Consider the following 26,733-nt stretch of genomic DNA (forward strand, 5'->3'; position numbering starts at 1 on the left):
AGACACACCCTAATGCTACTTCTGAACCTGATATGATAACTGAAACATAAAAAATGGATGTCTAGTTTATGACTCCATGTGTTCTCTTGTGTTCTTCTGTTTCCTTTCTTGCAGGTGATTTTGCCATACAACATATTCAGAATGAGCGTCACTCAGGTGAAGAAAAAGGCGTCCCTGCTATGCAACAATAAGCGTGTGAAGGAGGGGAAAACAAGGAGGGTGAGGTTCTAACTTGCATTTTTTCCCTTTTACCTCTGTAATTTTGAAGCTGCTTGCAAGTTATGTTGTGAAATATAGCCATATGACAGCTTTCAGGTGACAAGGAAATGAAGATGTTACAGCAGATGTCAGAAGTGGGATTTTCTGACAAATAAACAGCATTCTGTTTTCTTGTGACCTACTTCTTGCACACTGTCCCATTCTTTTTTAAATAATGCTTAAAATGATGAGTTGTCCTAATAATCACTTTGGCTTCTCATGTAATTCTCAAAATGAATTACATGACTACAGTGTTTTGTTGCATTGACCTCAGCCTAACCATTTTAGCTCTCTTCCACTTCACTTACAATTTTCTCAGGTCAGAATGTGGAATATTGATGTCCATACTTGCTTACTTATTTGGTAAGATTGTTAAAAAGAAAAAATTAGGCTCATCATCAGTGTGAGCTGCGCTGTTACACACCTGACAGAAACTAGGTACAATGTTCAGGGATGCAGTGGAGGGATTAACATTTTCTACTCTGCATTAGTTGTCATTTCATCTCATGCTCTAAAATATTTAATATTTTCAAAATAAGTGCATCCAGATAGTCTTTAGATTTTATAAAGACTTCAATCTGTGATATTTTGAAACTAAAAGATTTAGTTTGTTACGAGAAGCCACCAGTTTGCTTTGTTTCCGTTTAGATATTGGAATCCATCAAGATTTTAAATAGTCAGATTTCCAAAATAAAAGCTCCCTCATTAGATATGGAAAATAACATGTTCAGAAATATAAGATAGGTAATGACGGATAATCAAATCAAATTGTAAAAAATATTCTATCTGCTGCAGATGCTCGTTTTTACAATCTTGTGGCATTTATCTCTCTAACTGCATAATAAAATGAATAATAATTATTATAATTATTAATGATAAAAGCATAAATATTGCATAAGCAGTTTTGCAGTTATGTTATTCATTTAGATTTAGAGTTAAGCTAAAATCATTTTCCTTCAGAGAGACTAAGTGCAATTAGTTGTTTTTTTGCTTTAGGTGCACCAATGACAGAGGATTATGTAGAAAATACAATACCCAAAAAATGATGCACAAAATGAACATTATTTGAGTTTATGTATATGCAAGCATTAGAGCTGTAAGCTGAGCTGTTTCAAGAGCAATAGCCTACAGCTCAGCGCCTCATTACTGCTGATTAGGAGACCGTAAATAGGCCTGTGTTGCTGTGTGTTTGCAGGTGACTCCATCAGTTTTCTCCCAGGAGATGTTGCAGTCCACAGAGGAGCGCCTGAGTAACACAGCTGAGGTGCACCCACCTCGCATCCTGGAGTTGCTTGACCTGAGCGCCGCTCCACATCACAAAGTAAATGCCAGCTATAATTCTGTGATATCACACTAGTTTAAAAACTTTCTTCCTATTACACACAGTGATACAGTATAACATTAACTGGGAACCAACAATAACAGTGGCAACAGTCTACCGTAAAAGGTGCAAATTGAAAGGGAGTTCTTATTTTTAAATATTTTCTTTGATATCACTTACTCCTGCCTAGCCTATTGCCTAGCAATATGTAGAGACTCTTGTGCTGCAGAAACAGCTCAGACCCTTCAGGTGAAGAACTGTAGAAAGGCCGCGGTTGAAATAATCAGGAATTTGACTCAATCACAGCACATTTGCCTGATCACCAGTCTGGTGATTTTTCACGCTCATCATTTGTAGAGTTGTCGCGACATTATATTTTCTGCCCATAATTGATTGTATATTTTAAAATTGCATCTGCACAAAAGCTAGGACTGCATAAAAAAGAGATGATTCATATTATTGGCATCATACTGTGTGTCCATCTTTTCACTGTTAATTAGGAAAAACATGTTTTCTTTTCTGATCATTACATCAATATGAATAAAAAGCTTGTTTAAATATTTACAAATATTATCATGTGTTTGTGCTCACAAAGCAGCAAAGCAAATGCACTGTTCAATACGTATTTAGTGCAAAGTATGAGGTGAATTTGAAATCTAAAGAATTGTCTCTGTATGTGTGTTTGGCTAGGGTTCTTTTCCAGATATAGATCAGCCGCTTTTTCAGCCCTACCCTTCTGAGTTGGTCTTCCAGAATTTCTCTCCTGGACAGACCTACAAGTTACCATTGCTGCTTCTCAACAATGACAAGGTATATTAATCAATAAGAGTAATGAAGATCAAATAATTTTGAAATCAGCATGACTGTCAAGCCTATATTTGAATCAGAAACATTTGTGAAACAACACCGCCGCAGCATGACTATTTGAAAAAGAGAAAATGTGGGGAGTGTGAAGAAAAGGTCATTGCTGACTGGAGGAAATCTGAATAAGATACCATGATAAGATACCATTTTCAAGCAATGATTAATAATCACTACCTTTGTCCTTCTTGCTGTGCTGGGTTTATGCACTTATCAACAGTTTATGTTTATTTTTTTGTTCAGGTTTCACGGCAAGTGAAGCTGGAGCAGCAGAACTCCGTGTATTTCAGTGTTTTGCCTTCAAGTGATGCACGCAGCAACGTTGCACCAGGAATGTCTGCCACTTTCACAGTCTTCTTCACCCCACACGAAAACAAGGTACAAGAGACGTTTGCATTTGATTGGACTTTGCAGCACAAAAACAAAGAAGCCTAGACTGAGAGAACAAAACACAAAGTCACAATAACCACATATAGGATGAGGATAACCTCATATGATCTTGTATAGCCTTTACCAGACTTTCTGCATAAATGTTTCATGAAGTCTCAGTTAGAATCAGAATCCACTAAAAAAAATTTGTCCTAAATGTTGAATTTAACTAAATTAATTACACGTAAATTTTCTGTGTAATTTTGGTACGTAAATACAATATGAAATTAATCAAGAGAATATACTTGATTTGTATACATTTTCCTTAATGTTTAATTATTTCAACAAATAACCTTCTGATTTTGTCACATATATAATTTAAAAAATGTTTTTTTATTATTGGTTCATGTTTATTAAGGAAAGAATCTTTTTTTTTTTTTATTGTTTTAAGGGTTAGGACTCAAGTATGATATTTTTGGTTTGTTTGTTATTTACATTTGAATAACTGAGCAGCTAATGGAATAAACAGCTTGTTTCTCTCACCCCAAACCTGCAGCATCAGATGGCTGCCACTTCCTGAGCCTCATTGTATCTGTGGTATATATGTCTCTATATTACTGTAGGGTCTTTGCTGCCTTGAGGTGACTGTTGTTGTGAATTGGCGCTATAAAAATTCAGTGTAAGAATCAAACTGGATAAAATTGAACTGCTTGTGTGCCCAAATTCAGTGGCACAAAATTATTTAACAACTGATATAATAAAGTATATTGAGTTTATAGAGTTTGTGTGGTTGCAACAGGCTTTTCTCCTTGTCTACACAGGACTACCACCATAGACTGGTTTGTGTGACAGAGAGGGAAAAGTTTGAGATTCCAATCCGGGCCATTGGGCCACGTGCCATTCTTGACTTTCAAGACAAGCTTGACTTGCCCGTGTGTCCTGTGAAAGCTTCAACTGAGAAGACTCAACTTGTTTGTAATGTAGGAAACAGCAAAGCCAAATTCAGGCTCCACACAGAGAGGTGAGAGTAAAACAGTCATTCTTGTACCCAGTGAATAGTTATGTTTAAAGTTCAGCTTGTGAAAACTGATCTGAAAAGCTCAGTTAAATACATTTAAGAAAAAAATTCAGAATCATAAGTGAACAGAAAACATTTTTTACCTACTTATCAAAAATTACATAATGGAGTCTTGGGTATACCTTTAACTAGACTTTACAGTACTTATTGTTGGGTCTAGTTAAAAGTTTGCTTTTCCTCTGTCAGTTTCTAAAACAGTAACCTATTATTGCAGGCCTTTTTCAGTGAGACCTGAGTTTGGGTCACTTGATGTTGGCGAGAGTATGCAGGTGACTGTGGTTTTCCACCCAATGAATACAGGAAACCACAGGCAGGATCTGTTGCTGCACTACCATACTGGTGAGAAAACAAAATTGTGACACCAATGAGACTTGTGTTGAAGACTCTTCAAGATGTAACAGATAAATACACACTGATAAGGGGCTTGCGAGAGCGGTGCGTATGTGTTTGTTGGTTAGGGGGCCAGTGAAGTCAAAGGTGACATACTGTAGGTGATGAAAGAGAATATAGCCAGTCTTTAGGGAATGAAAATTCAGCTCATAATGGCTGTATTATATCACATTTCCTGCTTGGTATGGCTATCTCAGAGGGGTTGTTTTCTCTTCTCCCTGATTTCTTCTCATAGTACATGTTACATCTTAGTGGCTTTGGTATTGTTAGGAAATCAGTTTTACCCCGGTTCTTTTTATTCCTCGAGCATCCAGAGATGGCACCGGACTCAGTAGTCATTTTCGCAAAATCTTTATTCATCTTTATTCATCTTCATTTAAGCATGCACTTCTAGAAGGGAAGACGAGGCCGGTGGGTCCCTCTGCAAAAATCTTCACCCCTTTGTTAGTTACAGCCAGCTTTATAGAAACAACCCCATCATAAAACCCCCCCTACGGTGTGCTGCAAACTCTGTCTGTGTCTATGTGCACGAGCACATGAATGCCTACATGTGCGCGTTCCCGCGTGCCTATATGAGTGCTCGTGTGTGACTGTGTGCACATGAGTGAGTGTGCGTGTGGATGTGTGTGCGTGACAGTTAAAACACTGTGGGTGTAGGTAACTCCCTAGAGGTCATCAAACCCCTCTCACTTCCAGACCACAGGTATCCAGTTACAATGTTGAGACCCCCACCCTAAAACATCCTCTGGGGAATTTCCACTCAGCATTAACTCTTCTCTGTTTTACTTTCACAGCTCAAGTGGGGGAGGGGTACAATCTACTCCTAAGTTCACGACAGAGTCAGCCTTTATTATTTAAGGGCAGTGTCAGTGTCTCTACAATAGTTCTACATTCTATGATAACACATTTCTAAACTCTAAATCAGCTAAATATTCTACAGCAGGGGTGTCAAACTCAAATACACAGTGGGCCAAAATTCAAAACTGGAACAAAGTCGCGGGCTAACGTTAATATTTATTGAAATATATTTATTCCTCCAGATATAAGAATGAATCTTTTCTTATGGACTCAAAGACGTTTTGCTGAAAAACTGAATATGGAACAAGCAAAGCTTAATACTAAACAATATATATATTAGCTGTATAATACCAGTAGGCCAGCTCTGATAGTAATTTGGTATGGCTTTGCGGGCCAAATGTAAGTAGGCTGCGGGCCAAATTTGGCCCGTGGGCCAGAGTTTGACACCTATGTTCTACAGTATACTGCCAGAATCTGGTATTTAGGAATCTCCTGTTGTCTTTCAATTAGACAAGAGTAACCCTGTTAAATTTCACTTAAATCCCGACAGTATTCCTCCATATTTTTACAAATGACTAATGAAAACAAAAATAGACAAAAAAGGTCTCTTGATACCTATTCTCCACCACTTATGTTACCCTGTGGTAACCAGTTACTAGGTCATAAGCACCATGATATCTTCTACTCAGGTGAAGATGTGTACATTAGCCTGCATGGGTCTTGTGAGGAACTGAACATCCACCTTGAACCTGACTCCATCTGGATGGAGAATACTTATGTCTCCCTGATCAGTACACGCACAGTGTCCCTCACCAACCACAGTGGCATCCCTCTTCAGTACTGCTGGACTGTGTGGCCCAGCCAACAAGAAGAGGACCTGAGCTTATTGAGGTATTTATGCATGAGCACAAAATGTATTTATTAGAGCATGTGTTGCCAGAAATGAGCTCGGGTACCCATCACATTCTTTCTGTCTTGTAGATCTTTGTCCTTCTACTGGCCTCTTTTTCTCTCTGACCCTCCTCATTTGCTATTTGTTATACTTTTCACTGTCTCTCCCTACTTGTCTCTAGGGAGGGCTCAGTGCTCCAGCAGAAGGAAGAAGTCGAGCTAGGACAGTTGCTTAAGTCTGACCCTGCAGGGATCCATTACCTCCCGCTGCAGTCCAGAGCCCCACAGGAACACAGAAGTCAGGATGCAAACAACTACCTCTTGGCCCTTTCACACTGTATAACTGTGGAGCCTCCGGTGTGTTTGTGTTTCATTGTCTTGTCGTGTGTTCACATGATTTTCCTCTTGCCAGACTGAATAGTTGAATACTTAAATGTCATTACATTGCCCATTGTTTCTTTTCCATCAACTCTAGAGGCAACAATGCCTCCTATAGTATGTCTGCATAATGTAATAGTTTTAAGTGGGGAGAAGAAACAGGAGCAACAGCACTTGAAATTTGTTGATGTTTCCGTGAATCATTTCTTGCAGCATGCTCTACCTTCAGAGCTGTATTATTGCTGTGAGAACAGAATTCTGAAAAGTTTGATCAGATCTGATGTTAAAACAGACTTTGTGATCAAGACTGTTTGCATATAACGTCTGTCTGATTCTTCTGTGACATTAGAACCACAGATTAGGGCCTTTCTGTCTAGAGACCTTTAGAAAGTATGAGCTGCTCTGTCTTCTGTCCCCAACTCAGCCCCATTCCCTGGACAAAGAGATAGACAACACAGAGTTAGGGAGGTCACCTGCGTGTGTGTGTATGTGTAGAGTAAAGCCTGACCAAAAAATCAGTTGTTTTCTTCTTCTTACGTTTTTGTAATGTTTGCATTTTGCTTCACTAAAATAATTATTGTTGTCTTTATGTGTTTCAGGAGGGGGAAATATGGCCCAGCACCACAGCGAAGTTCACCATCATCTTCAAGCCTGAGGAGGCCAGACTTTATCAACAAACCATATACTGCGATGTCACAGGTTTATTCCGGTTTCTCAAACACACACACATACAGCAGCAAAAGATAATAATTCATAATGTTATCAGTTTAATCAGTACTTTTTGTCCATTTTAGTCATGTTTACATTGTTAAAAAATAGAGCAAAATCACAGAAACACAGAGGCAACTTTTAAACTTCACCGTCACATGCATAAAATCTGTGTGATGTTTTCTTTCCTGTGGCCCTACAATTTTCCTTTCTCTGTCTTTAGTTCTATTGTAACTCTTTCATCATGGCTGTTTGTCATCTTAGGATGTGAATCACCGTTACCCCTCACAGTCAAGGGCAAAGGCATGGGCCCTCAACTTGTGCTTAACTATGATGGGATGAACTTAAAAGATTTATTCATAGGTGAAAGATTTCGTCAAGAGGTAAGAAAAACCAAGCCAGTGTGAACACGTTATGTTATTCCCAGTATGGCTCTAATGTAGAATGCTTGAGCTACAACTTTGTGTGAGTTGAATTCAGCCTTGGTGGATGCACTGCAAGGTTATAGTTCTTATCCACAAGATAACAAAACAGCATATATTGTTAACAAAGCTGTAACATAAAATAAAATAAAAACAAAATCAAAAGTTTTTCTTTTGACAGTTTTAATGCACAAATGTAATGCTGAAAGACTCTACCACCTTTTATTAATTCATCTACTCCATGAAACACATTTTGTATTTAGATGATCAATATTGGGTATTTGTTCTCATACAAGAATTCATTCTTCAGGTGCAGTTGTCAAACAAAGGGCCAATTGATGCCCCTTTCAGGTGGTCAAGTCCTGACACCACTTTTGGCCGCTGTTTCTCCTTCAATCCCGAGGAAGGTGTTGTTCCCTCTGGCACCTGCCAGATAGTGGAAGTATCGTTCTGCAGTCCCATTCTGGGTTCATTCTTTGAGGAGTTGCTGCTAAGTGTGGCAGGACAACCTCAACCACTGACCTTCACTGTTGGGTAAAGTTAGCAAGCAGCGAGCCAGTTCTCTGCCAGGACATTTACGTGTAACACAGCACAAATAAAAGCTGACCCAGCTGTAGTAGTGGGTCTATTACACTCTCACTGCATATTTTCAAATCTTATTGTTCCCGAGGTTTCAAGGTTTCTTTGTCTCTTCTTTGCAGGGGTTCCGTCATTTGTCCCACAATCCACTTCAGTGTTTCAGAGCTTAATTTTGGGGATGTAGCCTTTGGTACATCACTTTTGCTCTTCTAGTTTTTATAACATATATCCAGAGAATAATGACAGACATCATCTTAATATTTTCACATTTTCTCATATTGGCTTCTTTTAATCTCCCTGCATAGGTTTTCCAGTAACAGTTGGTTGTACGCTCTTCAACCCTTCCTTTGTACCCGTGAACTTCATCCTGCGTGTCTTGGGAGACGGGCTGGGCTCTCCTAGTGTTAGCTCATTCAAACAGATTTCGGATGAGTCACTGAAAGATTGGCAAGGTTATACTGCTAGAGATCTTCATCCATGCCCTGTGGAGTTCACGGTCAGCCCGGCAGCAGGATCAGTGCGTAGCGTGTCCGATGTTGACATTAAGGTACAGTTTATTAACACCATCCCCGCCACTGACAAAATATTCCAGCAATCAGTGTTTTCATGTTATGAAATAGTAGGAAAAAACCTCAAATATTCTGTTTTTATTTTTATATACATGTAAGTTATGTAGATTATTTAGATAATATAAAAAATATCTGGGCAATCTTGAAGGATTAGTAAATCTCATTGACATATTTTGCTGGTTTAGAAAATAATCAGATCTCTAGCCAGCAGTCATCATCATGGTGGTTACCCTGTCGATACTGGGGTCTTTAAAGCTGAAGGTGACATTAATGAACTTTCCTTTCTTTTTAACCTTAGACACTTGTTGTCCTGTCTGTGTATTGGTGTATTTGTGGTCTTGTTGTATGTCTGTGCGATGTTTGTACAGGTCACACTGTGCTCCAACACAGTCAGGACATACCAGCTGTCACTGGTGGTGGATGTTGAAGGTGTTGGGGAGGAAATTCTGACTCTGCCTATAAATGCTAGGTACATAAACATGCTTAATGTCCAGACGTACTCAAATAAACAGTTATTGAAGTCATTTCTGTCACAGCAAAATGAATCTAACATGTCATACTGGGCCCATTTACACAGATCTTTATTCTCTATTAGCCTAAGACTGAAAATCTTTTTCCCTTTGAAAAGGGAAACGTAATAAAAAATGATGAATAAGAATGAATGACCATCCATCTGATATAGGAAAATAGAATAAAATGTCTTTGTTGTGGTGTCTTGGTTGGTGGATGAGACCCAGAAAATCCATGAAACGACATACATTACTATATTTTTTCTTTAAAACCATTCAAAGTATAGTAGTTTTTACTCAGCTGTATTTGTCATTAGAGATTAAATGGAACATATTATGTTCATTACCAACTCTTCAAGTCAAGCATCCCTTAAGGATCCCAATTAGTAGGGTGAGTGTTAAGTAATCTCTTCTGTCATCTTTTTTCCTAAAGCAATGTAGCTTTTTTTCTTCCGGTAGTCTCTGTTGCACTTTTGTTTGTTTGCATCCATTGAACTTGAACTTGGAGGATTGATAGAGTTTAGGCATGATGAAGTGCAAATACACATCTTTTATTCTCCTCACCTTTTCCTTGTTTTTCTCCTGATTGTCTGACTTGCTTTTTTCCCCTTTGTTGATAGGTGTGTTGTGCCTCAGATTTTGGTGGATACTCCAGTGCTACACTTTGAAAGGTGTTTCCTCAATCAACCCTTCGAACAGAAAGTGCGGTTGACCAACCCCAGCAATTTGCCTGCCTGCTACGGCATGCTTGATCAGGTTGGATGGATCACCGGAGCAACAACAATTATAGAGTTTACATGTTTTGGCAGCCACTAAAGTGTTTTACACTGTACCTTTCCTTTTCAATCAATATGAAGTTGGAGCCAGGAGAAAGTTAGCTTAGCGTAAAAATTAGAAATACCCACTTTTAGTTCGTCGCTTGCCACAAAGGGTCACCACAGGTAGCTCCACAAATTTGATTTGGCAGATTTCTATATCAGACGCTGTTCCTGATGCAACTGCTAAGGGATTTGTGTCTCTTCCTTAGAACAAACTGGGATCTTTCACTTGTTAGGCAAATGTGTAAACAGTTACACTGTGGAGCCATGAGCATAAAGATTGGAAATGAGCAAACAAAAGAACTGGCTTTGTCTAAATATAATCAAATGGTAAAAGGCCTGTATTTGTATAGCACTTTACTAGTCCCTAAGGACCCCAAAGCGCTTTACACTACATACAGTCATCCACCCATTCACACACTGGTGATGGCAAGCTACATTGTAGCCACCAGGACCTCTGACCACCACCAGTAGGCAACAGGTGAAGTGTCTTGACCTGGAACCTTCCGATTACAAGGCGACCTCCCAACTCTTGAGCCACAATCGCCCACAAACAACACTGTGTCTGATTTGATTTCGTCTTCTCAGCCTAATAAACAGCTCACTCTTCTTATTTTGGAACTCTGCGTGTGTTTCTTGTATTTCACTCAAAAGATGTTTATTTGGGATTAAGTTTAGAAAGTTATGTCAGGTGGTTCCACAAAACTGTGTCATGTAACTGCTAAGAAAGCGTTTAAGTTTTATTTGTGTTATTTTGCTTTGAATTGATTTGGATTTTTGAGACAAAGGGCAACAAAAGCTTTCCTTATATAATCAGTGACTGTGCTTCATATATATATATAGCAGAGATAGATTCTTTGTGTACACATGCACTGAGGCAACTTGTGGGCGACCGTGGTTCAGGGGGGCGCTTTGGGTCCCTAGAAAAGCGCTATATAAATGCAATCTGTTATTACACATGCACTGAAGCAACTTACCTAAACACAGTTTGTACCCGATCTGTATGCTGACATTAAAACTTATGATTTAGTTTTTCTTTTTGCTCTCCCTGTTTTCAGGAATATGAGCATAATTCTTCGCTGCTTTTAGGCAGTTCTGCACCCAGAGGAGTGATTCATCCGGGCAGCTCCGAGGAGCTTCCTGTGCGTCTCCTAGCTAAGGCCCCTGGAATGCTGCATCACACGATACGTATTGCTGTATTTGGGAGCTCCCAGCCACCCCTGGTCAGTGGAAGTGCATGTGTGGGAGTGCAAGTTGTGTGTAGGTCTGAATACCGGCATGGTGCTTATTCTCTAATCCTACTTCTGTTCTGTTTCAGGAAGTGGCCTTATCATGTATTGGGCACGGGCCACTAGTTCACATTCAAACCACACAGCTACACTTTGGCAAAATCCCAGTTCTGACGGACATTGGCAAAACCCTGCTCCTGTCAAACCACTCGCCTATTCCAGCTCACTTTACCACTCCAATGGTACAAACACTCACCCAAGAAAATAAAAACACCATTTGTGACTTAGACAGGCAGGCGCATACTATTTACTTCATATCTGTCCAACCATAGATCTGTTCACGTATTAGCAGTCCGACTTTCTTAATTGCTGTGATTGATCAATTATCAGTCTAATTGGATATGTAATTTATGAGCTAATGATTTTACTGCTATGGTAACTCTTGAAATAATTAGTTGCTGCTTAAATTTGAGAATGAGAATAAGGGGCTTCCTTTGCACTAGTCATTTTAAACCAAATTGTGACATTTTACCAATTTAGATAGACTTTAATGATAAAATTATGTAGTCTCACTGTTTGGTGTAACATTTATGCACAAAAAATGCTGTTAACCTTTACTGTTGACTAGACTTCAACTTTCATCTCTTGTTCTCTCTTAATCTCTTATCTCTCAGAGTTCATTCATAGCAAACCTTTGCAGCACAGTTATAGAAAATGCTCCCACTTGATATTTTCATGCATCACATTTAGTGCTGGAACGACCTATTGGAGCTTCTACGCTGCTTTGTGTTTTTTCCTCAGCTCATGATGTTCACACTATGAATAGACTCAGATTTTTGTTTCTGCTTCCTTAGACCATCAGAAAGCCCTTTTGGCGTATTGAGCCCAGTGAGGGGGAGGTGCCACCATGGAGCCAGGTGGAGCTCAAGGTCGTGGTGCATCTGAAGGATACAGTTCCGTTTGAGGGCAAGTTAGAGGTTTCCATACAGGACAGTCAGCCACTCACTGTCCTCCTGTCTGCCACTGGCACTGGCACTACAATTGTCAGTGACAGGCCTTTTGGTCCCAGCCTTGACCTGGGCACCCACTTCAGGTAGAAATCCCATTTTCATAGACTAAAATGGAGCGTTTCCTAGTTATTAATTCACGATGTAGATGTGGATAATACGACACTGACACTATCCTTCGTCTTTATTCTACTTTGTAAGTCATGAAGCATACCAGTACCACTTCAAGCTCTGCAACCATGGCAAGCGAGTACACCGGATGTACTGGAAGGTCGATACCTCACAGCCCACTGCAAAACTCTGCAAAGGTGGCACCTTGCCCGACCAAAGCTTCCTACCCCCTATCTTCACTCCTAAACAGAGAGATGATGCAAGACGTGGATCTTCACTCCCTTCCAGCAGGGAGAAGTCGATGGTTAGCCTCAGACCGTCTCGTCTGGAACTTTTTCCAGGTGGCTCTGCTGACATGGTGCTGACAGTCTCTGCAGACTCCCCAAAGGTGAAATGGTTTGTTGCAAGTTAAAGGTTTGCGCATGCACTAAATGACATGATGTAGCATAGTAAGCAGCATAGAACATGTAAATAATGCTTCTTTTCGACAACGCAGGTTGTACGTGAACGTCTGGTGTGCTACGCTATAGTTGGCCAGCAAGGGTATCAGGAGAAAATCATGTCTGTAGACATTGCTTGTCGCTTTGTGGCTCCACTGCTCAGCATTTCCTCAAAGCAGCTGAACTTCTACATAAAGAAGGTTAGTCTTGAGCAAAAATTAGAAACAGTGCCTTGTCTAGAATAAATGCATATACTGAATGCTCTCTATTGTAATGCTCTGTAAGTTGTATGTATTTTTAAATATTATCTAAAGCCTAGTTAAAGGCTAAAGTTAAATATCCATAAGCTACAACTTTGATAGATAGCTATGTCAGTCTTACAGGTGTCCTTAATGCATTTTGAGATTCACAACCAAATGCCACATAGATGTTGTTTAGTTTAGGGATATTGTGACAGGATGTCTAGCATATTCCAAACTCTGTATAGTTTAGTGAAAGCATTTAGATTATTTTAACATTCAGAATTTTTGAAAATTACAATAGTTTAACCTTGTTAAAGACATCATTAGCTCACAGTTAACAGCTAGTTGTCGATTAAACTGCAGCAGCTTCATTCCTGTCCTTTATTGTGGTTCATTTTATTAAGGATTTGTATATGTGTTACAGGTCAAAGGGGAGAGTGTGCGGCCCCTGTATGAGAAGTTGATCTTGAAGAACGTGTCCTCTCTGCCTGTATCCATGAAGCTGTCGCTCATAGAACCTTTCTCTCTGTGTGAGGCCCCAGGGGAGCACAGTTCAGCCACCACTAAGGTGCACATTGTTGTTTGCTAGTTGTTTTTGTTTTAAGTTCCAGGAAAGCAGATTTCCTGGATTCTCACTGTTCTGTGATATAGCCATGCACCAATGTTTGTGAACATTTTTGTGGAAACATGTTGTGTTCTTACTGTCTTGTAGATGAGCTTTTCTCCAGATTAATGTTGTTATTTTGTTTTTGTTATTGTGTGTCATGGATATCTGTATGTGGTAGTGGGACTTCACTGTATGTGCACTTCAAACAGCTCCATTCAAGATATACAGATATAGTAGTTCAAATTAGGGCATCCATAATATGCAATTCGAATTCTGTAGTGGTGATTGAATGATTCTGATTAGAAGGATAATTCTGATAAACTTGGGTCCCGTGGCAGAATTATAATAAATATTTTATTAAATGATTTCTTTCTTCCAGGTGCAAGACCATGCTCTGTGAAAGAAGTGCTCTTACACTGATTTGCCCAATATACTGAAGTGTTATAACTCCAATAATAGTGTTGTGTATTTTTTCCAGTCTGTGGTTTTAGGCGACAAGTGTGAGGCTGAGTTGTGGGTATGCTTTAATCCAGCTTTCTATAAGGATCGAGTGTCACACAATGTGGATGAGGTAACTACGATACAGCCTCTTTTGATATATCATGCTGTTATCTTCTTTCAGTTGCGCATTTTTGAGCAGTGGCTTATTCACCTGGATTTACATTGAAATTAAATAGGCTGGATAGAAGTAACATTTACTTTTGTTTATTTTTTTTTTACTCATTTAATGATCTAAAACTAATGTCTTAATTAAGCTATCAGATAATCCTTGGCTTTGAATAAATGTTCACTTACTAACATAATTTTTCCCTCTTTCTTGAAATGGTTTTCAGTATCTTGAGGTAAATTACTTGGGACACCCACAGCAGGATGTAGTGGACCTGCATGCAGAGGTCCACTACCCCAACCTCGACTTTCCCTCCACCACTGTAGATTTTGACTGTGTGTTAAACTGCACCGAGACTCACAAAGTCATGACCGTCACAAACTGTTCCCTGCTTCCTGTGTCCTATTACTGGACCTTTCTGGATGACCACATTAACAGCAGGTATAGTCACACAGAATCTGGCCAAACAGTATTAGAACATGTATCACATTTATAAACCAGACACTGAAGTATCATGTTGTATAATTGTAAAGTGATTGTGTGGTAAGTCTTTTAAACCCAGATTTGTTCTGTTTTAGATGTTATGTGGGTCAGAAACAGCCAGCCACATCACTTAAGAAAGAGATTATAGTGCTATTACTGTGTTAATACAGAACCTATTTCGATATTTATTTTGACCAAGTAGTCTAGTGTCAAGTTTGAGATCAAGTATCTGACAGCTAAAGCAAATCCACAACAGAATTATGTGTGTTTGTATAAACATGACCAAAACATTTCAGTGAGTTAACTAATTTCTAATATCTGTACTTTTTTTAAAAAAAAAAGAAATCTTGGATCTGTAAGATGCCAAAGTGAGGAAATATCCTAAATATTTTAACTTCAGATCTGAGTAATGTTCTCTTAAAGAGAGAGAGGAAATATAACTGCACGATCAACTGATTCTGATTTTAAAAAATGAAATAACAGGTCCACTTCAAGAAGATCTTGAATTTGTTTGGGTTTTTTTCCACTAAGATGCTAAAAGATAGTATCACATTTTTCCTTCTTTGCAGAGAATTTTTCATATGTTCCATTTATTGTAAGATTTCAATGCATTGATTATGAAAAATATATTTTTAAGTTTAGGGATGCTTTATTGGTCTATTTTGCTCTTATAGAAAAACAGAGATGCTGAAAGGAAAAAAGAAAAAGAAGCAGAAACTTTCAGAAAGTCAACAGGAAGAATGGAGGCTCTCCTCTGCAACTCTTTCACCTGCCTTTTCAGCTCCTCAAACCCCCCTGCTAGCTGCAGATCAACAGAACAGCACACAAGCTTCTGTTCGTGTGGAGGAGGTAAGCAAATATTTCCATGTAGGTAATTTCTTCTTTTCTTTCAGGCGCACGAAACATAAGCAATTTGTTATCAAAAGAAACTAGACATAACATTTATGTCCAGTTACTTATGAGTCTTTGCTAAAATAATACAACAATGCCCTTTAAAAGATAAAATTGTTTTATTGTCACAAGCCAGTTGTGTTGTGTTGTGGCGTTCCAAACAGATTACCAACAGTGCCCTCTGGTGGACAATCCATGCAACATGAATAATGGTTGAAGGGCATTTCTTCTGTTTTCTTCATTTCTTCATCCATGAATTTTCATAGTAGATTCATGGATGTAGTGAAAGAAGGCATGCAGAGGGTTGGTCAGATGGTCCGCTGTGATGACGCTTAAAGCAAGCAGCTGAAAAAAAGAATAAATCATTTGGACTCTAGTTGCAGCTACGATTATGTTCTTCACTGATTCAATCATAGAGTAATTTTTTTATAATCAAATTTCATTAGATTCTTGTCTATACATTGTAAATATTTTAAATGTATTGTCCACCATCTTTCAAAACTGAGATTCAGAACATTGCTGAGAGTAAAACCTAAATAACATCTGGTTTTCTCGTTGTGTGTGTAGGTATTTGATATTTTGCCGACACATGGTCATCTGCAACCTGGGGATCAGCAGGCAGTCACGTTCTCTTTCTACGGCCACGAAAATATCAGCAGACAGGTGGTCGCGCAGTGCCATGTAGAGGACGGGCCTACATATGAAATCATTCTCAGAGGACACGCATCAGAAATCAACTACACCCTTGACACCACCCATTTGGACTTTGGCCAGCAGGTGCGTATAAAAGGCACCTTAATTCTTACGTTTCTTACGGGTATCTTTATTCCAGCCAGCTCCATCTCTCCAGTGGTTCAAAGTTCAAAGTGTAAGTATTTGGACTCTCAGCTTAAACACATTCAATTTAAAATAAAATAATGAAATCTACATTAAGTTACCAAATCTCAGATTTAATTTTAGTACCTTTATATTAATATAGAAAGAACTGTGTGGGGATGGAGCAGTTTTAACATGAAGATAACGATAAAAGTGCTCCCATTTGACTCAGAGCCTTATAATTCACAATAGTTTTCATTTAAACTGAGGTGCAAAGAGTACAAATTATTAAAGGTAATAATGAGAATACAATTCAAAACTCCTCAGATCCAAAGCATATTGCTTTGCAAATTGCTGTTAGACCCTTCAAGAAGTGAGTTGGGTTGACCTGTGTGAATGCCTAAGAAAGGGAGGAAGGGTCAAATGATATTCGCTGAAACATTCGAAATGACACCATGTGCATCTCTCAGCTTAGTTTTGAACACTTAGAAAGTTAAACACTGTATAGAAAGACTTACATTTACCATATTTCTATACACCAATCAGGCCTAACATTATGACCACTGACAAGTGAAATGAATAACACTTTTAATTTTTGTACATCATGGCATCTGTTAGTAGATTGGATTTGATTCAGAGTAACATGTTTTTGCTTGCCCTGCTTGGGCCCTTATGTGTAAAACTATCCTTTCTCATATTTTCATAAACCTTGAGATTAAAAAAAAAATGTCCATTACGGTCAATGCTTTTTTTTTTTGAAAAACAAATTGTTTTCTCTACCAAATTCAGTATACTCGGTCACTAGGTGGAGTACTTTGTCTGTTTGCAGTAAGCGGCTTGACATGATCATTAATAAAAGTAAAGGTACAGTTAACTTTAAAAGGCAAAACAGTGTTTCCTCTCTCCTCTTAGTCTTTGTCCTTTGCTTCTAGCTTTTTCATTGTGTAGGTGAAGTTGATGTAACCCTGACAAATACGGGCAAGGTGGGCTTCAAATACAGTATACACCCTCATAGAGAGGAGGAGGATGAAGGGGTTGGTGAGAAGGAAGCACGGCAGATGAAGGTCTTTGAACATGAGGTCAGACCTGGTTGGCCTACAGTCATTCCTGCTCAGGTGAGCTTATGAGTTTGCCATTTCAATTGTGGATGTTCAAAGCAATTTTATCACGAAAAGGATGGCTTTCCTTATGTGTGTGTGTGTGTGTGTGTGTGTGTGTGTGTGTGTGTGTGTGTGTGTGTGTGTGTGTGTGTGTGTGTGTGTGTTTGAGACAGGGTTACCTTGATGCAGGTATGGTACAGGTTCTCCGTGTACTCTACCTTCCGGGCACTCCTGAAGTGTTTAAGAAGACGCTTCAGATGCAGGTGGCTTTCCTACCACTGGAGGAGATCACTCTGACTGGTGTGGGAGTGTTCCCCAGGATCAGCCTGAATTTACCACGAATCCTGTGTATGCACACACACACACACACACACACACACACACACACACACACACGCACAGAGATATGTTCAATCCAAAATCAATGAGCTAAAAGATGAATATTTAGCTCATTTAAATTTACTTCAAAATAGTGCTTTTGCTCAAAATAAATAAATGATTCTGCATCAGACAAAAGGGCTGAAAATAGGACTTATAAATACATATGATTACATCAGTGTGTTACCATCTTATAGAACTATATAAGGATGTTGTCAATTATCCTTGTGAACTCATATTTCCCTCTTTTTCTCTTTAAACCAGTTTTGTTGAAAAGCATCAAGCTCAAACGGTCCATAATAGACCTCTATTGTGATAACAGTTCTTGAGACACAAATTCAACTTCTTATTTCTGCACTGTGATTTCTCTTACAGCGGAGGAGTGTTATAGTGACGTGTTACAGCAGGCCAGAACAGCTGTGGAGAAAGATGGAGTCAAAGAGAAGCTTATATATGAATTTACTGTTCGGGGAGGAGCAGCAACAGAGGCGACGCGCACACTCACAGTCAGTAACTTAATATTAGTGACACTTCCCATTTTCTATAATTTTGTTGAGGATTAAGAAAAAATACCTATTAATATTAGGGGTGCAACGATACACAAAATTCACGGTTCGGTTCGGTTCGATACTTTGGTGTCACGGTTCGATATTTTTTCGATACAAAAAAAATGTTCATACCTTTTTAATTTGTCATTTATTAAAATTATAAATATATATTTTAACTCAAAAGTACAGTTTTTAAATTTAACCCTAACCCTTGTGCGTGTTTTTTATTTTGACAGCGAATGCGCACCTGCGGACCACTTATGTGCAGCCCTGGTTATTTAGCTCGTCATGTTGCAGCCACAGAAATTCTTTTGTCCATGAAACCATGAAGCTGCACTTTCTTTTTGCCTTCTAGTCTGATTTGTCATAACTTTTCCGTTTTGTGGTAAGCTTTTCTTTGGCTGTCACTTCTTCACCCTGACCTGTCTTATTTGGCTCAGCAGAACTGAAATATATATCCTGCTGCTTTTACACACACACACACACACACACCGGTCAGCGATTCTCTGCGCGATCAACCTCTCACATGTTTAAGCTGCGGGAGATTTCACTTGTCATGTTTGCATAGTGAGCTAACGATTAATAAGACGATGTCAGAGGAATTGGTGCGCAAATTATCATCACTCACCAATCAGTACTGTCGCTCTCTATACACAGTTCCGCAATTGCAAAGTGAAAGCAAAAAACAAGCGCAAATTCAAACGCGATTTCAATATGTCACATATTGACAGTGGCTCACCGATGCCAATGACATAATTACCCAGCTACATTTCCGAAAGAATGCAAAAGCATTGACATATATTTTTCCTTCCTACAATAGCCGGACGGGCAGGGCAGAGATAGATTTTGGTAGCCCGACTGGAAAAATCGCTAGCCCCAGGACGTCGGGCTAGCGATTTTGCGAGCCCTGTATCTGATTGAGGAATCACTCATCTTTGGAAAAGAGAGTTTATTACAGAGAAATGGCTCTTTCCAAAATAAAAGCTATACTATACGCTTCTTCCGGGCTATATTCTCAGCAGCATATTAAACATATCAGGTCCCCATAAGGAGAATCATGTGCTAACGGCTGTCTAAATGACTCGGGTAAAGTTTGTAGCATGCATGCTTGTTGTTTTTGTCTTTGCACTAGGATGATGTCGGCGTAAATGTGCAGTCATATTCGTTGTGTTCCCACTAGTGCTTTCAGGTTAATCTCGTTGAAATGACCTTAACGCCACAACACGGCAAATCTCCGTTAACGAGCTACCCCTGATCGCCCGTGCATGGGGCTGGACAGCGTCAACACGTTAAGGAGCTAACTGCGCTAACACACTAGCTCCCACCCATGTAATTAAGCATTGCGTGGCACATCCAACATACTGTTTTACTTTAGTCCATGATGCGCTTACCTTCAGGGTCATACATCACATGAAAACCAAAATAATTCCAAACGCCAGATCTGAATGAGGGTGGGGAGGTTCAATTTGCCATGTTGCAAGGAGAGCTTAACTTCTGTCTCGCTAGCTTGCCCTGCGCTCTTCCTTCTGACGATGCTGTCTGTGTGGAGCGCTCAGTGGATCTGCGCTCGACAGTGCAGCCTAGGCGGAGTAGTCGAACGCAGATTCACTGAGCGCTCAACACAGACAGCATCGTCAGAAGGAAAGTTGATAAAATAAATTACAAATTTTGTATTGTTCGATACATATGCCTACCGAACCGAAAGCACTGTATCGAACGGTTCAATATCGATACGAATATCGTTGCACCCCTAATTAATATGTATGCTGACTTGATATTGTGGACATGTAGGGAATTTATGAGGATTTGTAGGGAAAATTAAGCACAAATAAAATCCCTTATTGCAGAGGTATTTGTAGATTGGTAAGGTTTGTTTGTTTCCTCTGTTGAGTTTTGAGTGTTTTTACCACTTCTTGCATCCCCTGCTATTCTCTGTTCTCTCTTTGACCTCTAGTATGAAGATCTGCTTCACATGGAAATCGAACGATTGTTGGTCAAAAAAAATGCTCTTGCTGTGGCTAATAACTTGCTGGAGACTGAAGAACCACAAGAGTCCTTCAGAAAGTGGAACAAGCTAATAAAGTATGTAAACACAACTACACACATGCATTTTGGTGACTCTGTTTTGAAGTGAGAACTTTGTCAAACTGTGCTGGGGAATTTGTGACTGTTTAGCTTTTTTTACTTTGTGCACTCTTGATACGATGTCATTATATCTCATTGAAAGTCCACAAATCTATAATATAATGTATAAGATACTTCAGTTCAGTATACAAAGCAAAATTATATTTAGTAAAATTATAATACATATATTCTAAACATTTTTACAGACTTTAGTCTATAACAATAAGTTATATTGCTAACATGCTTGTTTGTGCCCAGTGTTTTATTCTTATTATTTAAATCTTTTTCCCAGGTTCCAACTCCCAGAGTACATTCTGGATTTTGGTTTTGTCATTCCTGGCAAAGTCGTGAGTCGTGCTGTGAAGGTCAGCAATAATGGATCAATACCTGTGTCTTTCCATCCCACTAACAAACATCTTGGGGACACAGGTAATGCAATGTCCTCCTACTTTTTCAGGTCATCATCGCTTTCTCTCTCTCTCTCTGTTAGACTAATTTACAAGAACAAAAGGAAAATAAACTTGATCTCTGATAACTCTAGAACAAAGATGAGGTAGCTGAACAAGTGACAGTTTTACCTAAAACCCTTAGATCGTTAAAGAAAGATTACAACAAGACACAAGGTTACAATCTTGGATGTGGATAGTTTGTTAAAGGCAGGCAAAGACAACCTGTGTTTTTTAAAATGCTTGAAATAAGGATTAGTGGGGTCAGGTTCATTGGTGAATCGAAATTGTCCGTAGGTGTGAATGTGAGTGTGAATGGTTGTCTGTCTCTCTGCATTAGCCCTGCATCAGGCTGGGAACCTGTCCAGGGTGTACCCTGCCTCTCATTCTGTGGTAGCTGGGATAGGCTCTCCAGCCCCCCTGCAACCTTGACAAGGATAAGCAGAAGAGAATGGATGATGGATGGATGGATGGATGATTGGATGGATGGATGGATGGATGGAATAAGGATATGTTTGGAAGTGTATTTAAGACAACTGGTGCTGCTTTAAAGCAGCATCAAGTATTGATTTCTTATAGTTGTTTTTTTCTAGCTTAGGGTGTTCTGAAAGAAGATAATAGAAAATGTAGATTTGTAGCAGTTTTGAAACCATCTTCATGTCTAAAGCTTTTGTACACAGTGGTGAATTTAAGTATTCACCTCAAGTATCATTTTTTTTTAATTTCTCTTTAATTTAAATGATTTTAAAATAATTTATGACTTTTTTTGGTTCCTCACAGGTTTCACAGTAGACTTTGAAAGCATGAAGAACCAACCCCGTGATGAGACGAAGAGTTTCACAATTAAATTTGACCCTCAAGGAGTCAACCTGGATTTGGGTTATACGAGTGCTATTCTCCCGATCCAGGTATACACAGGCTTACACCTGTACATGTCCACAAACTAAATTTTTCACTCTCCCTCTATAAGTTATTTTGGATCTAAGAGGATTTTCTTTGCTGTTACAGGTCGCAGGTGGTCCAACGGTGCAAGTGCGACTGTGTGCAGTGGTAACCATGCCAGCTGTCACCATTTCCAGTGATACGATTCAATTTGACACTCTGCAGTGTGGCATGTGTCAGGTACACCATGATAACAATGGATGATGACTCTGTGAAAGTTCTTTTCTCTTCCTATTCCTTTCTCGTCTAATATTTAATTTGAAATACTTAGTAAGTCAAAAATTGCTGTGCCTTGAAAATATTTTCCAAGGCACAGCACATTTCCCCCATTCTTTCTTCTAATTCCACCATAATAAGCAAAAAGGCTTATTAGGCTTATTAAAACAATACAAAAAAAAGAGTACAAACAATATTTGTAGTGTATACAAAATTATTACAAAAATCAAGCAAACGATAATAGCGATTAGTTTTCACCATCTAAGTGTATAAATAAGGCTCAAATATTTATATTAACTCTCTGTCTGCGTTTTTTTTTTGTTTTTAAGCTCTACTGTTATTTCATTGCATACAAAAACCAAATTCACAACTTTAACTCATGTTTCATCTTTTTAATCCATCTTTTATATACTTTGTGTATAAATTGAATTTATTTTCTTCATTTGTGATTGGACTGAAAGATGTAGGTAGAATCATATAACCATCCACAGTCAGATGATACAGAGAACCAGTGGGTGCTTTCATTCAAATACAGCACCTTTCAAGACAAAGATCACAAAGTGCTTCACAAAAAAACAATAAAAATTTAAAAACAAAAATAGAATAAAGAACGAGGTAACTAAATGCAAATCAGAAAGATGCAAATTTGCAAATTTCTCATCTCTATATTTCTTTTCTTGGACTTGAGCATCTTTATATAATTCACAGTCCTTAGTTATCATTACTGGGCCATGGTGCAGCCTTTTTCACATCATCTTTTATTTTAAATTTGCCTTTTTTACCAGTTCCCCCTTTAATTCAAGTTTCTTCTGATTGGCTGTTCCTCACAATTAACAGTTTTGAACAGCAGGTAGGTACAGCTGTCAAGCACAGAGCTCTAACTGGGCTCACTGTGGTGCCCTCCTACATATAGTTACCAAGAAATTTATTTATTTATTTATTTTTTAATTTTATTTATTTAGGACAGTGCATGTTAATGAACATAAATGTAAAAGAAAAAAGACATGAATGTAAACATACCAGATTATAGCCAAAGGCTAATTTCCATCTGTTATCCTTAAGCATAAAAAATAGACATAATAATTCATAAAAATTCATCATTCATAATAAAAACTCCATCACCAAACTTACACATACACACCATTCTGTTCCCAAATAAAACATTAAAACTATACAACTCATACATGATCACACACTTGATTTGTCCATAACCAGTTTTTAGCCTTTGCCTTAAACAAATTGAATGTAGAGCATTCTCTAACTGGTTGAGGAAGACTGTTCCACAGATGGCCTCCCTTGACAGAGAGGACGTTCTGCCCAAATGCTGTCCGTCTGTGGGGTATAAACAAGTCTCCTCGGATTGTAGCTCGAGTGGTCCTGTCTGAGCTTTCTTTATGCCTAATGAACTGCTTTAGTGGTGGTGGAGCAAGGGAGTGTAAGACTTTATATATTAATTAAACACAATCTTTTAAGTTTCACTAAGTTATTGAAGTTCAGTAATTTATGTTTTTTTTTAACACATGACAGTGGTGGTGGGAAGTCGGTTTTTTGTCAAGTAGTTTTAAACTTCTTTTATAAATGTTTTCAATAGTTTTAAGTGTTGTTGGACAAGCAAGTGACCAGGACGTCAAACAATAGTCCATATGAGAGATGATCATTGAGTAAAAATAAGTTTTTGCAACATTCATATTTAAATTATTACGTATATGATTAAAATTCCGATTATTAAATTTAAGTACCTCGGACACTTTATTTATGTGACTCTTGAAGGATAATGTTGGGTCTAGAATGACCCCAAGATATTTAAATTCTGGAGCTAATTCAAGCTCTACTCCATCCAGGAATATGTTTGACTGCTTCAAGTTTAAGGGGCGTTTTGAAAAATACATACAGACAGTTCCGGTAAATCAGTGAATTGTCAGACCTATACTGTACATTCGAACCTTTGGTATTCTAAAGGCATGAGTAAATCTCTTTAATTGAAACCAGTTTTAACTTGCAGTAATGCGATGTCATTATATTTAATGACATATTGTTGTGCAAAATGTAAGAATTTCTTTATAACCCAACAGATGAAGACAATACAGCTGCTGAACCATGAGTCTGTGCCGTGTCACTGGAGCATAGCTGAGGAGGTTAAGCCTTTTAAAAAGGTATGACTGTTGTTATTTTGTGGATAATATAAAAATGGAATCCACAGGCCATCTGTGTCGTGCCAAGAAAGATATCAGATAGAGAGAAATACAATAAATGTGATGCCTGCATTTGTTCTTGTTCTCACTCAGATCGATAAGTTCCTGCCCCTCTACAAGCGTAAAAAAGCCTGGCAGGAGCAGCGCCCACCTCCAGTGGTGTTTGAGATGTTTCCCTCCTCTGGTGTGCTGTCCCCTGGTGAACGGGTCAATGTCCACATAAAGTTCAAGCCTGCTGATGGGGTGAACTGCTTTTAATATTAGAACAATAACTGTTAGATATAATTAGTAGCATAACATCATACTGCTTAATCATGAAAAAGTAGCAAGAGAACGTGATATAAAATATGACAAAAGACCTACTGTTTTGCTCTATTTGTCTTTCAGTGTCCTTACAACAGACGGCTAGTGGTGCGAGTCACTGACAGCACCCAGGAGGTGTTCATCACAGCTCAGGGTCAGGGTGAGGATCCACATCTCGAGTTCTGCCCTTCGGTACTCGAGCTGGGCCCATGTCTCCCTGCCAGCACTGACGTTGAAGCTGAGGTTACAGTGAAAAACCCCTGTTCTTTCCCCATTGAGTTTTACTCCCTGGAGTTTGACACACAGTATCTCCAGGAAGAAGAGGTAGCACTTTTTTCCTAAAGTTTCAGAAATATTGTTGCAAATTTACTTTAAAATGAAGTGCATGATTTTTAAAGGCAAGGCTACAAGTGGTGTAGTAATATGAAGAGATTATGTGATTTCCTTTCATTGATAAAATATGGCATGATTAAAAAGGCATCAGAGAAAGAGACAAAGTAGAAATGCTGTGCAATGCAATTCTCATTGGGTAGTTTTCTTCCACTACAGTTAATCTCACACAGCTTTCCTGAATTAAATTATCTGTTTTTGTCTTTTGCATTATGTGGTGTCTCTAATAAGACATTTTTTTCTGGGTTTTTAACTGCCCTCTCTTCTCATGGTCACATGCAGATTCTGCGTTTGATGCAGGTTTATAAAGACAACAGTGTGTTACTACTTCCTCCACGTGTCCCGGGAGAAGGGCTTCCCTCAGAACTGCTGGACTATTACAAGGAGTATTGCTCCAAGATGAAAGACGAAGGTATCTTTAAAGATACCTAAGCAGCTATTGATAATATACACACAGTTATGTCAGCACATATTTGTTTTAATGTCTGTCATAATGTCACTTTTAATCGATCTGTGTGCCCCAGAGCTGAAGGCAGGTACGGGTCATGACGATCAAAATGAAGACACACAGGGAGGAAAAAATAAGCCTAAACTAGATGAAGACCACCCAGAAATTAGAACTACAGGTGTGAAACCACCTGAAATGTGTAAGTACAGCAAGTTTCTTCTTTGTTGGTTCTCAGTCATCCAGGCTATGATCACCTTGAGTTGAAAGCAACAGGACTTCTTTGTAATGTCCTTTAAGATGTTTCACTTCTCATCTAGCAGTTCATAAAAAAATGCCATCAATTTTCAGACTTGTGTAATTTTCTTTGCAAACATTATTTTGCTTATAAAATTAACATTTAAATTCAAATTCAGTTTTCTCAGAATTGACCAGATTGGCGAGCAGCGAGAGTCTAAGACAGTTCGAGATGACCCCTATCTGCAGAGCAGTTGCCCGACATATGGGTGTTGACCTGTCACCTGAGGCTCTGATTGGACGCAACTGCAGAGGCATTGCTATTATCGTATATGGAGCCCCACTGACAGGTTTAAAAACACATTCTGCAATGAAAGAATTTAAATAACGATAGTGTATAAAACAATCATCCCCTGCTAGAGTCAGTTAACTTGATATAAAAGGTGTGTGTGTGTATGTGTGTGTGTGTCTCTTTTTTTTTTTCAGATAAGAGCAGCAGAGCAGCTGCTCTGGCACTTCGGTATGGAGCAGCGTGCCTCTGTGTTGATGATGTGGTTACAGATATGCTTTTAAATGGCACTTCACCAGTTAGCCTGACAGCAAGACAACTCTTTGACTTTGCTGCTACAGAGCATGCTCAGAAAAATGCTAAGGAAGCTGGTAAGCTGGAAGCTAGAAAGCAGCTTGTGATGGAAAAATGAATAACACCTTTAACTGGTCATTTTCAGTTTTAAGTAAACGGTTAAGAGCTGGGCTGCAGCGTGATTCAGCTGTCAAAGGAAAAGAGGGTGCGACCTGGGCAGATTGCCAGTTTATTGCATGGTCTGAAAAAAGCATCATCTTTAAAAACCGTCCCAAAACACAGATACATGTTTTAAAATCAGAAAGGTTTTAATATGGTTAGAAAACTGAAATTAAATTATGAATTTATCGTTGGTGTGAACAGGTCAAAACAAAAGACACAAAAAATAGCCTGATATCAGGCAGCAATACCAACTCTTTATAGCCTGACTCTCACATCTGCAACCAG

The 26,733-nt window shown here is 38.7% G+C and overlaps 1 protein-coding gene across 1 annotated transcript in view; it reads left to right on the forward strand.

Moving 5' to 3' along the window:
* Positions 1 to 26,733, forward strand: part of hydin (HYDIN axonemal central pair apparatus protein) — a 55,543-nt gene that overhangs the window by 903 nt on the left and 27,907 nt on the right. Inside the window, exons 2-40 of the mRNA XM_080903735.1 lie at positions 115 to 219; positions 1,454 to 1,579; positions 2,270 to 2,389; positions 2,684 to 2,818; positions 3,631 to 3,830; positions 4,102 to 4,226; positions 5,765 to 5,966; positions 6,149 to 6,323; positions 6,944 to 7,043; positions 7,317 to 7,435; positions 7,785 to 8,008; positions 8,176 to 8,243; positions 8,359 to 8,600; positions 8,991 to 9,091; positions 9,752 to 9,887; positions 11,008 to 11,172; positions 11,268 to 11,420; positions 12,033 to 12,271; positions 12,387 to 12,684; positions 12,793 to 12,936; positions 13,403 to 13,546; positions 14,064 to 14,156; positions 14,419 to 14,633; positions 15,350 to 15,524; positions 16,134 to 16,343; positions 17,315 to 17,497; positions 17,656 to 17,830; positions 18,236 to 18,366; positions 20,363 to 20,490; positions 20,825 to 20,961; positions 21,759 to 21,886; positions 21,987 to 22,100; positions 24,209 to 24,289; positions 24,422 to 24,571; positions 24,716 to 24,955; positions 25,304 to 25,433; positions 25,546 to 25,668; positions 25,883 to 26,053; positions 26,190 to 26,363. Coding sequence (XP_080759861.1) covers positions 142 to 219; positions 1,454 to 1,579; positions 2,270 to 2,389; positions 2,684 to 2,818; positions 3,631 to 3,830; positions 4,102 to 4,226; positions 5,765 to 5,966; positions 6,149 to 6,323; positions 6,944 to 7,043; positions 7,317 to 7,435; positions 7,785 to 8,008; positions 8,176 to 8,243; positions 8,359 to 8,600; positions 8,991 to 9,091; positions 9,752 to 9,887; positions 11,008 to 11,172; positions 11,268 to 11,420; positions 12,033 to 12,271; positions 12,387 to 12,684; positions 12,793 to 12,936; positions 13,403 to 13,546; positions 14,064 to 14,156; positions 14,419 to 14,633; positions 15,350 to 15,524; positions 16,134 to 16,343; positions 17,315 to 17,497; positions 17,656 to 17,830; positions 18,236 to 18,366; positions 20,363 to 20,490; positions 20,825 to 20,961; positions 21,759 to 21,886; positions 21,987 to 22,100; positions 24,209 to 24,289; positions 24,422 to 24,571; positions 24,716 to 24,955; positions 25,304 to 25,433; positions 25,546 to 25,668; positions 25,883 to 26,053; positions 26,190 to 26,363 — 6,052 coding nt within the window. The 5' untranslated portion in view covers positions 115 to 141. The remainder of the gene's footprint in view (positions 1 to 114; positions 220 to 1,453; positions 1,580 to 2,269; positions 2,390 to 2,683; positions 2,819 to 3,630; positions 3,831 to 4,101; positions 4,227 to 5,764; positions 5,967 to 6,148; positions 6,324 to 6,943; positions 7,044 to 7,316; positions 7,436 to 7,784; positions 8,009 to 8,175; positions 8,244 to 8,358; positions 8,601 to 8,990; positions 9,092 to 9,751; positions 9,888 to 11,007; positions 11,173 to 11,267; positions 11,421 to 12,032; positions 12,272 to 12,386; positions 12,685 to 12,792; positions 12,937 to 13,402; positions 13,547 to 14,063; positions 14,157 to 14,418; positions 14,634 to 15,349; positions 15,525 to 16,133; positions 16,344 to 17,314; positions 17,498 to 17,655; positions 17,831 to 18,235; positions 18,367 to 20,362; positions 20,491 to 20,824; positions 20,962 to 21,758; positions 21,887 to 21,986; positions 22,101 to 24,208; positions 24,290 to 24,421; positions 24,572 to 24,715; positions 24,956 to 25,303; positions 25,434 to 25,545; positions 25,669 to 25,882; positions 26,054 to 26,189; positions 26,364 to 26,733) is intronic.

This window comes from Rhamphochromis sp. 'chilingali' (genome assembly GCF_963969265.1).
Source record: "Rhamphochromis sp. 'chilingali' genome assembly, chromosome: 14".
In the NCBI taxonomy this organism is placed as follows: Eukaryota; Metazoa; Chordata; class Actinopteri; order Cichliformes; family Cichlidae; genus Rhamphochromis; species Rhamphochromis sp. 'chilingali'.